Raw genomic sequence first — 15,456 nt, forward strand, 5'->3', positions numbered from 1 at the left:
TTAGGACCTCACTGTTACGTTGAGATGATTGAAGAACAGCAACAAAAGTTCTTATTCTTTGTTTACATTTTGTTGTTGTTGTGCATATACTGATTTTGTGTCATGGATAGATACTCTGTATCCCTTGTTTTTCTATTAATTAAAGCCTATCACATTTGAAATATTTACTCACACTTTTCTTATATTTAATGTAGAAGTATTTAGTTTGTGGTGGTATTATATGCATCCTTATGACATCTGTTGATGCATTTACAATTCTAAGTTTCTGAACATGTTTTTTGTCAGCTTCAAATCCACCAAAATGAACCACAGCTGGTTTAGCAATAACCATTGCATTTTGAGCAACCTTTGAATATATCTCTAAAATAGAAAAGTAAAGCATGAATAAAAAAAGGTTTCAAAAATGAACTTTTTAGGATATATTGATAATTTTTTTTTTTTTTTTTATTTTTTAATTTTCATTTTTTATTGAAATCTGTACATTTGTTAGTAATGAAAACATTGAATACCGGTACCTTATTCCGGCCTCGTTAATGTTAGTAAAAGATCATGTAAAATATATATGTGTTAGTATTTGTTAGTTTATTTTACAAAAAATATATCAGCTGTATTATACCACATTTTGCATTTGCCTATAAAAAATAACATAATAAAAGTTCAAAAATATGGACCACAAATAAATATATTCATCATATTAGAATAGTTATTTTAACAAACATACTAGAGATATTCTAAGTTTTTATAGTTTTTTTAAGAATGGAAATTTTGAGGAAAAATAAGTTAAATTAACAAAATTTAAAATAATAAAAAAAGGAAAAAAATTAATACAGAAAAAAAAAAAAGAAAATAAAAGTAAATATAATGTTCTGATGAATATTTTTGATGTAATTTTTGTGTTATTCACAAATTAACATTCTATCATGTTTTTCAATATGAATTATAATAGAACTTCAGGCCATGCATTAGGAGGTGGTACCCGGTACTTTTACCCTCCTATGCTATTGACAAGTACCGCCTAAATGTAGGAATTTTTATATAAAATATTCATGGAATAAATTGAAAAGTACCACTTAAAAACGTGGAAAGTACATGTACCAGTCTGACAACATGAAAGATAATGAAACCCCTGGAACTTTAATTACAATTGAACAAATGAGTAAATTGAATCCACAGCTTATTAAAACTCTCAAGTTTATTGTTTCTTACTGCTATACACTTCTCTAAATTATAAAGATCTTTTAGTATTTTCTTCACAGCATGAATTGATAAAACTTTCTGGATATATCTTGTATTATAAATATATTGTTTAAGACACAGAAAAATCAGGTTTGAAATTTCACCCTTGTATACATGTGAGACATCACCAAACAAAAAATTCTGATATATATATTGATATATTTGGTGTTCTTCTTAAAATTTGAAAACTTAACCAGCACTTTAGAAATTCTGAATGTTTTTTTTTTAAGTTGTACCAAAAACGAGTGATATACAGGAAAATAACAGATAACAATCACAATTTTCATTGATTGTGATATACCTTTATGAAACTAATTTAATAGACATTCTTTTTCTTATCAATTCTGTTACCTAAATTTGTAATTGTACATTTTTTGTGTGTTTTTGAGTACAATTTTCATAACAGCGATATAAAGGTGTATTGGTTTACCTTACATTTTTACAATATGTTTCCATCATAGTTTTTCTAAATTTTTATCCCAGCTACCTGCTGAGACATATATATATGTCTAGAGAATATGTACTAGTCCAAATAATAATAATGTCTTGAATATGAAAACAAGAGGCTCTCAAGAGCCTGAATCGCTCACCTGAATTTTTTTGGTTTAATCTCATATCAATGATTATTTTGGCTTTTCAATTTATTTAAATGTTCTTTGAATCGTCCTATTTTCTTCAAAAGCAAAAAAAAATCATTTTCTCCTATGTTCTATTTTAGCCATAGGAGCTATGTTTCTTGACATACAAGGAAATGAAATATAAAATTTATACTAGATACTCTGAAACTCTAAAACTCATTTAGCCTAAGTTTGGCTGAAATTGATACAGCAGTTTCAAAGGAGAAGATTTTTTAAAGTAAGTCAACATGATGAACAAATTGTGAAAAAAGTCTTTAAAGGGCAATACAGTAACAGGTGAGAGCCTCTAGTTGCTTTTACTATAGATACTAAGGATCAAATCATGATTTAAATTAATAACATTAAGTAAACATGGATATAACTACATCATTTTTCCAAAACATTTCATCATTTATTGGAGATTTTAGTGGATTTAATCTGGAGGAAGTTAATGAATACACAAAAGATTGTGAGTACTATGACTTTAGAGATTGTACAGACAGATCATGCTCATATGTCATTACATTTAAAGCTCCTGCAATCTTCAATATTTTCCAAAATATTCTATTTACAAGTTTTGACCAAACACTTTTTGAAGACAGGGAAAATAATGGTCTTGTATTTAACACCTTTATAAATGGACAGAAGACAGTTCTTCATATATACAAACAAACATGTACTTTTCATGTCCAAGGAAAAGGTTGCAAACAGTGGATTGACACTTATTTCAACAACATTGCAAAAATGTTGATTGAAAAAGTAAATGAAAACACTGAGATGTTTGAAGCTGCATCTCAACCAAAAGACAATAATGCTCAAGAGCTCAAATTGGAAAGTTCCCAAACAGAAATGAAACATTTAGAGTTCGACATAAGTGAACACTCAGATATGGTGTCAGCTACAAGTTCTTTTAATGAATCTGAAGTAGAGAACAACAAATTGAATCCTAGTGCTGCTTTTCAACTGACTTCAACACCCTGTGCTAAGCAGTCTTTGGAACTAATGTTAAGATCGGAAATAGATCAATTGAAAGAACTGGTTTCGACTCTTATGGAGAAAGCTAATAACACCCCAACTCTTATTGATAAGAAAATTCAGTGCTCAAATGAAATGAGAGACTCATCAACTCAAACAGAAATAGAAAGGCCTAACAAAGACACAATTATGATGAGTAGGCATGAAATATCAGTGCAAACTGAGCATACAATTGAGGAAGCACAAAATGGTAACAGAATCAAAAGTCCTCAACAGCAACATAAATCAGTACCAAGTCAATCGGTCCGAACTTCAAAAGGTACAGATGAAAATGGAATAAAGAACAAAATTATAATTGGCAGTTCTATCCTGCAAAGAATTAATTTGAGAGGATTGGATCATAGTATTAAAGTCTCAACAAACCGAGGTGCAAATTTTAGGGATATTAGAGCCAAACTGCAAAATACCAACATTGAAAACTGCAGTGAGATTATAATACAAGCAGGTGGAAATGATGCCAGTCAAAAGAGAGATCTGGTTTCCGTTCAAGAGGATTTAAAGGAAATTGTTATGAATATTCATGATAGGTCACCAGACACAAAAGTTTTCATAGCAGAAGCAACACCAAGGATAGATTGTGATGTGGCGGATATAAACAAAATAATAAAACAAACATGTGAAAACTATGATGCCGTTCAAATCAAAACAGAAAAAGAATTTGGAGTGAATAGACGAAAACTATTTTGGTATGATGGAATACACTTGACGGACTTTGGAACAGCTAAACTTCTGAAAATTTATAATAGTTATATTCCAATCCTAAAACAGAAGCAAAATAACAGCAGAAGCAACAAGTGTTTTAACTGTGGAGAAGGTGGACATAGTACTAGAAACTGTAACTTTGGACATGGTTATCTGGGACATAAATTAAAAAATTGCAAAAACAATTAGGGATGTGGCAAAGATAAGGAAGCCGAAATTACTGTAAAAACATATACAAGGTTTGAGGTGTTAAGTAATATCTGTCATGAATGTAACAAAGTGGCATGTGCTTGTGATTATGATAATCTTTTAATTGACATTAATGAAAAATGTTCTAAATCCTTAATTAACAATAATGTAGACTCTGTATGTGTTATTACCAATATGGAAGTTCTCCCTGAGGCTAATGCATGTGTCAATGCAAATAAGAGTGAATTAGTTGGTGAGAAAGGAAGTGGTCTGCAAAGTGAATGCCAACGCACTAATGATCCTAAATTGCTTAATTCATTTGGTCTTCAAAAAAGGGGATTAAAAATAGCTAATCTCAATGTTCAGCACATATTGCCAAAAATTGAGGAAATAAGACTCACCCTTAATGAAAAGAAAAGTTTACACATTTTGGGTCTATGTGAAACATTCTTAAATCCAGAATTAGGTGATAATTTAATTGAAGTAAATGGTTATGACACAATAAGAAAAGATAGACATGAAACCCAAGACAAAACAGGGGGTGGGGTATTAGTTTATATAAACAACTTAATGGCATATGAAAGGAGAAAAGACTTAGAGATTGGTAATGTTGAATCAATTTGGCTTCAGATCAATTTTCCATCCACAAAACCTATTCTTTTGTGTTCAGTTTACAGACCACCAGATATGAAAGTAGACTGGATAGATGCTTTTGAATTAGAAATAAGTAAAGCATCAAGCTTAGATTTAGAAATTATTATTATGGGTGATATAAATATTGACTATGCTCAAGGATGTAGTAACAACAAATGGTCCCATATGATACAGTGCCATGGTCTTACACAACTTATTGATAATCCAACAAGAGTAACATATAAAAGTAAAAAGATCATTGACCATATCTATACAAATAAGTTCGATAATATAATTGAAACATTTGTACCTTATTTGGCATTAAGTGACCATTACCCAGTGTGCCTTACAAGAAAAACAAATGTTAAAGAAATACCTGATTCTGGCCACAAGATCATAACTTATAGGTGTTTTAAAAAGTTTAATGAAGAGAATTTTATAAAGGAACTTCAATGTAAACCTTTTAATAATGTGATAGAAGAACATGACACAGACAAAGCTTTAAATATCTGGTATTCTCTTTTCAATAATGTTTTAAATAAGCATGCTCCAATAAAAACAAAGCGAGTCAAAAATGTTCAAAGGCCAGAATGGTTAACCCCTGAAATATTAACTGCTAGACAAAACAGGGATTATTACCATAAAAAGCATGATTTAGACAGATACAGGTTCTGGAGGAACAAAAGCAAATCACTTATAGATGATGCAAAAAACAAATTTTATAAAACATCCATTGAACAGGCTAAAAATCCAAAAGAATTATGGAAATATGTCAAGGGGCTCAACCAAACAAAAAGTTCTCCTTTTCCATCCCAACTTAAGACACACAATGGTGTTATCACAGAAACTCAGCATATAGTTGATGCTTTTAACAAACATTTTATAAATATTGCCCCAAAAGATAGCCTATCAACATCTCAATCATACAAATTTGATAGTAACAAGATTTATGAGGAGGTAGCAGCAAAAGTACCTCAAGATACTTGGTTTTACATCCCCTTGATAACAGTTGCAGAAGTTAAGGACTGCCTTAGCAATTTAAATGTTGTAAAAGCTACAGGCATTGATCAGATAAGTCCTCGCATACTTAAATTATCATCAGAAGTTATTTCACCGTCAATAGCTTATATTATAAATAGGAGTATCACTGCTGGTATATTTCCTTCTGAGCTTAAAAATGCCCGTGTCATGCCAAGCCATAAAAAGGGTCCTAAAGATACTGTCGACAACTATAGACCAATATCTATTTTGCCTACTATGTCAAAGATTTTTGAAAAGCATGTCTGCAAACACCTATACCGATACCTATTAAAATATAAGCTCCTTCATGCAAGTCAGTCTGGATTTAGAAACCACCACTCTTGTCATACTGCTTTACTAAAACTTATTGATCAGTGGTTGAAAGCAATTGATGATGGAGAAATTATAGGTATTATCTTCCTAGATTTTAAAAAAGCATTTGATCTGGTAGATCACGTTATCCTTCTTCAAAAACTGCAGTGCTACAAAATTTCAAATTTATCATGTAACTGGTTTAAATCATATCTATCTCATAGATTCCAACAAGTGGAAAATGGGACAATTAAGTCAAGGGCACTAGAAATAAAAACTGGAGTACCTCAGGGCTCCATATTAGGCCCCCTTTTATTTTTATTGTTCATTAATGATTTGCCCCTTCATATAACCTCATCTCAAGCAGACCTCTATGCAGATGATACTACCATTCACTGCACAGGTCGTAGTCTCAATACCATCCAGGACAGCATTACAAATGATTTAGAAAGAATTGAAGAATGGTGCAAGGGAAATAAGATGTATATAAATCCAACAAAAACTACATCTATGGTTATTGGTTCTAGACAGAAACTAGCAAAAACAGACCATGTTCTGAATTTGAGTGTTGGTAACTCACACATTAGAGATGTTAATTGTGAAAAGCTCCTTGGGGTTTTTATTGATGAAAATCTTGAGTGGACAGCCCAAATTGACACTTTGTGCACAAAAATCAGTACAAGGCTAAATCTTTTGTCTAGGATAAAGAAATCCCTACCCCTTGAAACAAGAAAGTTATACTTTAATGGTTATATTCTCCCTATTTTGGATTACTGTTGTACAATTTGGGGAAACACCAGTGACCAAAATACAAATAGATTAGATAAACTTCAAAAACGAGCAGCTAGAATTATTCTTGAACTTCCTTATGATACCCCATCTAATACAATGTTTAAAAAGTTATCATGGCTTCGATTTACTGATCGTGTGATTTACCACAAGGCCTTATATGTTCATAGATGTTTATATGGATCTGTTCCAGAATATTTGTCTAACAAAATCTCCTATGTTTCAAATAAAAATGGAATGCAACTTAGATCAAATACTACCCAATTACTTAATATACCAAAGGCAAGAACAAACACATTTAGAAGATCTTTTTCATATTCTGGCCCAACTTTATGGAATAAACTACCAGAAGCACTAAGACACATGTCAAACATAAATACTTTTAAAACAAACTGCTTTAAGTTTTTACTTGAAAATCCAGGAAATATTTAAATGACTATGTATCAACTTTGATTTATGTTTTCTAATGTTTTTCTTTGTTATGAAGAAATTGTGTGAATTGCATTGTGAGTGGAGTGTGAGGGCCTCAAGGGAGAATAGTGTTTGTACTAATTGAGCATACCCTCTTGAAATAAAGATTATTATTATTATTATTATTATAACTCCTTAAGAGGTCAATTGACAATTTTGGTCAAATTGACTTATTTGTAGATCTTACTTTGCTTAACATTTTTGCTATTAACAGTTTATCTGTATCTATAATAATATTCAAGATAATGACCAAAAACTGCAAAATTTCCTTAAAATTACCAATTTAGTGGCAGCAACCCAACAATGGTTTGTTTGATTCATCTGAAAATTTCAGGGCTGATAGATCTTGACCTAATGAACATTTTTACACCATGTCAGATTTGCTCTAAATGCTTTCGTTTTTGAGATATAAGCCAAAAACTGCATTTGACCCCTATGTTCTATTTTAAGTAACGGCGGCCATGTTTTCTGACGGATCAAAAATCGAAGCACACACTTTGTGCAGGATACTCTAAGGAACAATCATGCTAAGTTTCATTCAAATCCATTCAGTAGTTTCAGAGGAGAAGATGTTTGAAAAATTGTTAACGACGACGACGACGTCGACGACGACGGACGCCAAGTGATGAGAAAAGCTCACATGGCCTTTTAGGCCAGGTGAGCTAATAAGGAGATGTGGAATGATTGCAAAAGAGACAACTATCCATTAAAGTTCAAATGAAATGGATATCAGCAATTAAATGCAACTGTAAGGGGTAGGAGGTGTCCTGATCCTGCAATGCTTAGGTCCTAAATTTAAATCCCGACATTTGAAATTTGAAAGAAGGGAATTTTCGGATCCCAAAAGGGTCAATCCCATAATCCGGAGCTAAAAAACACCTGATCCCAAAGTCCTAATAAAGGTCCTATCCCCCCTCAACTGTACAGCCTTCATTTAAGTATGTCAACAATGAGAAAGATAACGCTGAAGCCATTGATTTCTGTCTGGAATAAGAGAGAGAAATTTCCACCTTGAGCAATCTTTGAACATTGTGATGTTGTAAGAAGATCAGAGTTAAAAATTAACAGAAACTTTCAAGACATCTTAATATTTGGACTGTATTTAAATATGTGCAAGTTGTTGATTAGTCCGAGATTACTCTGACGTCCAACGGCTGTTTTGCCAGACAAGCTGGGGCCGTGGGACGTCAGAGCTCGTCCCATATCAAAAAGTGGATATTTGCCCACCCAAAATAGATGCGCTGCTTCGTCACTATTGATGCCGACTGACGGCCTTGGATTTATATAAATCGGGCATCAATCTATTCATTTTTCATTTATCTCTTCATTTATGTAAGTTTCACCTACCTGCGAACCTTTATTTTTCCATATTTTAACAGTTTTCACAGTGACCCATCGATTTCGGCATTTTGACTTTCACTTTCAAATGAAATGGACGTCAAGTTACGAGAGAGTTCGTGGTCTCGAGACTCAAAATATGCAAATATTTATATTTATTCACCTCCTTTATAGGAAATCGATGTTTAACATTTAGTAGCCAACCACGATTTTTCACCTCCTTTACAGGAGATCGGTATGAAGCATTTAGTTCCGACCACGTTACAATCGGAAGCTCTCGGACATTTAGACAACTTGCATCGTAAATGAACGAGGTGTTACATTATGGTCATTTGCATAAATCATCACTGTTTTCTCGTGGTCACGTGATTATCTTTGAAAATGAAAGGCAAAATGCCGAAATCGATGGGTCACTGTGAAAACTGTTAAAATATGGAAAAATAAAGGTTGGCAGGTAGATGAAACTTACATAAAAGAAGAGATAAATGAAAAATGAACTGATTGATGCCCGATTTATATAATTCCAAGGCCGTCAGTCGGCATCAGAAGCGACGAAGCAGCGCATCTATTTTGGGTGGGCAAATATCCACTTTTTGATATGGGACGAGCTCTGACGTCCCACGGCCCCAGCTTGTCTGGCAAAACAGCCGTTGGACGTCAGAGTAATCTCGGACTAGTTGTTGATTTCTTAGCATATGATGTAAATATGATGTTACTATACAACCTGGGAAATCTGGGTTTAAGATGTGTGCTTATAGAGTGCAGCAAATACGAAGAAAACTCATACTTGTCTCAAGAAGATGATTTGGGACTGTCTTGGAGCGTTTGGGTTCCACCAGTTCCATAGTGTCTATCAAAAGACCATCTGAACCATCATTTTGGAACCCTTTTAAAGGGCCGGAAACGGCCCTTGTCATTGAGCTCACTGATGGCATTCTGAATTAAACAGTCAGTCTCGCATCTGCAGATAATTTTCACATTTTGTTAAAAGTTAGTTGTATGTACTGGTGTCCGCCATATTGTTGATATGTAGTTAGATTTTTAATTATACACAGAAAATAGTTCAAAAGTAATGCAAGAATAAATCAATCTTTTGTGCTTTCAAATAAAAGAATACTTCATTTCATTTCGTAAAAACAAGTAATACACAAGAAATTTGCTTATTTTTACAAAACAATTGTTTAATTAGGTATGTTGCACTATTTCCGTTTCTAAGGAGATTGTTTCGCCAAGCGGAAGTTCGATATTGGGTTGTCTACCTTGAACGGCGGGTTATATGCTGGTGCATTTCACGGTTTTATATGAAAACTACAATTTACTCAAAACTGGAAGATTGCCTGCTAATTGGGAGTCGATTTTTAAACAAACACATGTATGATCCGTTTATGTTAAAACCTTTTCATGGTTGTCATTTCCTCATTACAAAAATACTTGCACAAATAAAAAGGCAAACATAAAATCAGAGCACCTTGTAGCAGACGAATTTTGATACATTATTTAAATACTAATTTTTACAACAGTAAAAATATATATACATAAATCAAAAGTATTCAAATTATTTAAATACTAACTTTTACAACAGTAAAAATATATAAAAAAAAAAAAACGGTTTTAAATTTTGCATTTGATCACCTTTCAATTCATGTCAAGAGGGCTGAAAATATACTTGTTTTACAAAATTGTGACAAATAATTAATTTTCAGCATAACTTCTGTTGAGAAATCCCTGTTGTTTGTAGTATTTTTATGTCTTGTCATTTTTCGATTTAAAACAAAGAATCACTATCTCCAATTTCTTTTTAGTATTAGAATATTTGTTTTTATTAAAAATAAAACAATATATAATTTACCTTTAAATGGCAAAGTTGCCAAGTAAGCATATTATTAATTCTGTTACACAAATCTATCAGATCAGCCAATCATGTGTTTCCCTAGAGAACTACTTTTGTCCCCATAAAACCATTTGTTGTATTGGTTTTATACTCATTTTTTTGTATGTGATACATCTGTTCTCATTTGCTTTTATGTTGATCCTTTAGCATGTTTAGTCTTTAGTCTTTAGTAAGTATCAACTTGACACTATCATCTCTCTGTATTTAGATCACTCTGGTAATTTTATGTCGCTAATGTATAAAACTCATTAGTACATTTGTATTTATGATGTGGCACTGCAGAGAAAAATAAATAATTAGATAAATAAAAAAAATAAATCAATAAATAATTAACCCTTATAAAACCTTAACTATCTATTGTGTGAACCTTTCAGTCTATCTTTAATAAAGACCCCTAACAAATGTTGAATATCTACTATGTGATGTTTGTAATTTTCATTTTCTGTTGTTCAACTTGAACTTGTTGCTAATAATACTTCTGATTCAAATGTTAGTTTTGATGTTATGAAATAGAGTGCAGAGCGGAGTTTCTCTCTAGCCTCCTCATAATTTTCACAATACAGTAGATAATGATCTTGAACTGTTTCTTTTTGTCTGGCCAATGTTGTTTCTTCCTGGTCCATGATCTTATGACAATTGTTGAATAAATGAATCAATTATAGACGTTTATTTGATTTTAAAAAGTCTTAGTTATTATGATGGTAATACAATTATGTTTTCCATTAGATTGTATATATATTTTTTTATTTTTTCAATATATACAAATACAAATACAAATATTTTTTTACAAATACAAATATTTTTATTGGCACAAATTCATTAAACAATAAATGGTTAAGACCTATGGCATTACATATAACTATAATAATTGACATGGTAGAATGAAAGGTTCCATGATAACATATCATGCTATTATGAAAAGTTACATATTGATGTATCATATAAGTTCACTATGTCTTATATTTAGACACTCTGATATGAAAGAGGAAGATCGTCTTAGTATTAATGTTGAGCTATTATTAACCAATAGAGATATTTTTACATCAACAGTAATGTTACGCTGTATTTGAAATATAACATTTATTTTATTTTCTAATATTTCTGGCTTTGAGGTAAATCTATTACATTTTAATAAGAAATGTTGTTCATCCTCAATTTCCCCATTTTTACAGACAGGACAGCATCTTTCCTCTCTAGGAATATTAAGATGTCTTCCCCTTTCAATCATTAAAGAATGTGCACTTATGCGTATTTTGCATATTGCTGCTCTATCATTTAAATTGTTTAGTGAATCAACATATGATGGTCTTTTCGACCCATTTTGTAGACTTGACAAAAGAAACTGAGCTTAGAAGACTACTACTGTATGTTTGCATTTTGATTTTGCAAGCACTGATTATAAATTCTCTGTTTTACTTGTCCCAAGTGCTGCTTTGTTAGACAACTTTTTTCAACAAGATATGAATATCCTAATTTTTGTAAAATGCACTTAGTTTTTATGATCCAGGGGTTTGAAAATCTTGTTGCACAAAATGTTTGATTTACAAGTGTATTTTCTGATGAAAGTATATGCTCTAAAAAAATTATGCTTGAAAATACAATTTTATTTTTGAGTGGAATTCTACCAAGCTCAGCACAACAAGCATCATTTGAAGCCTTGCAATGAACAACAAGTGCTTCTTTGATAAATTTAATGTGTAGTTTTTCAAAGGGTTCAGAGTCCTTTAATGATGAATTAACACCCCAAATTTTACAACAGTACATAAGTATAGGTGATATTAATGTATTGAACAATTTTTCAAGTAGTGTACATGGATTATTCAGACCAACAGTTTTCTTTATTTTGAAATAGGCCTTTCTTGCCTTTTCCATAAGAGTATTAATGGCTAAATTGAAATTACCATTACATTTTATTACAATACCTAAAAAAGAATAATGACTAACAGTTTCAATACAAGAATCATTGTAAGTAAATTCGTCCAAAAAAGTTTTACCATTTGAATTAAATACAATAACTTGGGACTTATCTGTGTTAGCTTGTAGTTTCCAACAATCACAATAATTATAAAATTCGTAAGGGTTCCACAGAACCCAGTGTCTCGCCTACTTTTGCTGTTAATCGCAGACTCAACAAAAATGAGGAAAAACATCAATAAAAATTTGCCTCTCGATACTGTCTTTTGATTGAAAGAAGCTTCCAAGTTTGGTAAAAAATCCAGGATAGTTTATGAATCTAATAAATGTTTTATAAACTTTAACAGCAGACTGTATGTAATGTTAACTGGAAGAAAAACTAAGTCCATTTATAAGTAAAATACGGAAAAAGGGATTTTTTTTTTACAAAATTTATTTCTGAATAATATCTTATGATCAGAAACAAGCTTTTGTCTAAGTTTGGTAGAAATCCAGGATAGTTTAAGAACATTATAAAAATTTTAAAAACTTAAACCACAGAGTGAACGTTTTGTTTCTGGCAAAAAAACTAAGTCCATTTATAAGTAAAATACGGAAAAGTGGAAATTTATTTTTACAAAATTTTCTTCTTGATACTCTCTTATGATCATAAACAAGCTTCTGTCCAAGTTTGGTACAAATCAAGGATAGTTTATGAAAGTTATTAAAATTTAAAAAAAAAAACCACAGAGTGAATGTAATGTTTCCTCGCAGAAAAACTAAGTCCATTTATAAGTAAAATACAGAAAAAATGGAATTTTATTTTTACAAAATTTACTTCTGGATACTTTCTTATGATCATAAACAAGCTTCTGTCCAAGTTTGGTAGAAATTCAGTATAGTTTAAGAAAGTTATTAAAATTTCAAAAACTTTAACCACAGAGTGAATATTTGTGGACGCCGCCAACAACGACGACGCCGACGACGACGGAATGTAGGATCGCTTAGTCTTGCTTTTTCGACTAAAGTCGAAGGCTCGACAATAAAGCATTAAGACTGTTTTTTAGTCCTTTTTTACTTTGAAACAATAAAACAATATCATCTGCATAAAAAAAAAAAATATTTAAAGAAAAGTCCCCAATTACAATTGGATCAGAATTACAATTGACTAAAGCGTTAGTGAGGTCATTAATATAATAATTAAAAAGTACAGGGCTCAGTACATCTCCTTGTTTTACTCCTCGCTCAGATAAGAATGCTGAACTGAGTCCATTTGAAAACTTGATTCTGCATACTGAGTCAGTATACATTGAATAAACAATTCTAAAAATTCTGTTTGGAATATCAAGTATCAAAAGTTTATAAACATTCCTATTTGCCCAACTGTATCAAAGGGTTTTTTAAGATCAATAAAAGCTGCAAATACCTTTTTATTTTGTTGTTTATAATGACCAAATTACTGATTTTAGTGTAAATATGTGATCCGCAGTGCGACTATTTTCTTTAAAACCAATTTGATTTTTGTTGATTAAGTTTTTATTATTTATGAAGTTCATAAGTCTGTTATAGATAACTTTATTAAACAGCTTGCCAAGGTTGGAACTGATGGATATGCCTCTATAATTTCCAGGGTCAAATTTGTTTCCCTTTAGGCCAATTAAAATTAATTGCTAGATTTTCATCCCCGCCCGCCCCTCTGAAATCGTCCCGCCCCGATTTTTTTTATTTAACAAAAATACGATTTCCGGATTTTGTTCATGTCCGTTACCGGGAACCATCGATAATTTCGTTTCATTCAAAACTTCCTGTTTCAAATTTCGTTTTTGTATTTCTTCGAGTAATCAAACGAAAATGATTAAGTCGACATATTCTGCTGCTCTATGATGACAACATCATCTTCCGAGAATAGTGATTGATAACGAGAAGAGCATGAAATATTCGTGTTACGCTGAAACGCAAATTGCGGTAGTCACAAGTGAATCGAAAACCGTGTTTTTTTCTTCATTTAATATACAATGACTTTGTGTCAGGAAATGTGGACTGTGAATGATATCCAAAGCGCAAGAATCGTAGAACAAATTGGTAAAAAAACATGACTGGATTAAACAAATTGACACAAGCACGAACTTATTTGATTTATGACCGTATATTGAAAAAAAAAGTCGACAAACACGCATTTTAATTATAACAAGCCCTTGGCTGTTGTTATTTTGTTGACCAACAGCAAACACCCTCTGTAACTGTCCCAATACCTTCAATTTAGTCATTAAACAACAACTACTTTTTGGTTAAGTTCTTGTTTTACATCATAATTACTTTCAACACTGAGTTTACATTTTATTCTGTACTCACAATACAGTTTGTACTTGTGTTGCATACAATTGTACCAGAGACATATATACACATATATATATGTATATATGTCTCTGATTGTACCAATACATTTTATTGATTTTATGGGGACTACAAACCATTGCTTAGAAAGCAAAATAAATTTGGTGTAGGTATAGTCCAACTGAAGAGAGCATTTCTCTTCTTTTTGATGTATACTATAAATAGGTTTCTAAAGCGGCAATTACATGTATAACAGTGGTTGCCAATCAGGGATTTTTATTTAAGAGTTTAAAAATAGTGTAGAATTCCTTATACAGCATGTATATACATTATACAAGCTTGTTTTCCACTAGCATATACCCCGCGGTATGAAGAACTCGTGACGAGGGTATCATATGAAATAAAATTTAAAAAATAAAATCCTTCCACCCGCCCCATTTTTTTCAAAAATTTGGATGAAAATCTACTAATTAATTTTAGTTGGCCTTATATGGAGAAGAACTAGAAAACGTTCATTCCAGGTCCTTGGAAATTTTCCACTAGAAAAAATAAAATTAAATAATTTATGAAGTGGTTTAATTAATACTGGTACAAAATTTTTCAACATTTCATTTGAGATCATATCAGCAGATGAACTCTTACCATTACGGAGCAATCTAATAGCTTTTACTATTTCATCTGCATTTATTTCTGTGTTTATTTCATCTGATATAACAGAATAATTTAAATTAGCTTTTAGTGATTCAAATTTGTGGACTACATTGCTTTGGTGATCATTGTTATCATGATCAGACTTATTAAGATTTTTATAAAATTTAATAAAATCTTTTTGGGGAATATCATTAGCAGAATTATCTTTTAATTCTGACTGCTTACTAAGTTTGTTCAAAATCTTCCAGAAAACCTTGGGATTCTTTTCACATGTGTTACTTAGTTCTGAGCATATTTTTATTTAATATGTTTTTTCTTCATATTTACAAAGTCGTCTAAATTTTG

At 31.4% G+C, this 15,456-nt stretch overlaps 2 protein-coding genes across 3 annotated transcripts in view; one reads left to right on the forward strand and one right to left on the reverse strand.

The window, feature by feature from the left end:
- LOC143064914 (cilia- and flagella-associated protein 221-like) overlaps nucleotides 1–9,380 on the reverse strand; it is a 45,476-nt gene extending 36,096 nt beyond the window's left edge. Inside the window, exons 1-2 of one of the 2 annotated variants that reach the window (XR_012975349.1) lie at nucleotides 9,130–9,380; nucleotides 173–360 (exon numbers count right to left, since the gene is read on the reverse strand). Coding sequence is in view for 1 of the 2 variants with exons in the window: in XM_076238128.1 (XP_076094243.1) it covers nucleotides 173–360; nucleotides 9,130–9,277 (336 nt within the window). In the remaining variant the exon portion in view is untranslated. The remainder of the gene's footprint in view (nucleotides 1–172; nucleotides 361–9,129) is intronic. The other variant, XM_076238128.1, reaches the window with a different exon arrangement.
- A 200-nt stretch (nucleotides 9,381–9,580) lies between these two features.
- Nucleotides 9,581–15,456, forward strand: part of LOC143064921 (DNA mismatch repair protein Mlh1-like) — a 144,203-nt gene continuing 138,327 nt past the window's right edge. The window contains exon 1 of the mRNA XM_076238134.1: nucleotides 9,581–9,714. The gene's annotated coding sequence lies outside the window, so the exon portion shown is untranslated. The remainder of the gene's footprint in view (nucleotides 9,715–15,456) is intronic.

Source organism: Mytilus galloprovincialis, chromosome 2 (assembly GCF_965363235.1).
Source record: "Mytilus galloprovincialis chromosome 2, xbMytGall1.hap1.1, whole genome shotgun sequence".
NCBI classification, from domain to species: domain Eukaryota; kingdom Metazoa; phylum Mollusca; class Bivalvia; order Mytilida; family Mytilidae; genus Mytilus; species Mytilus galloprovincialis.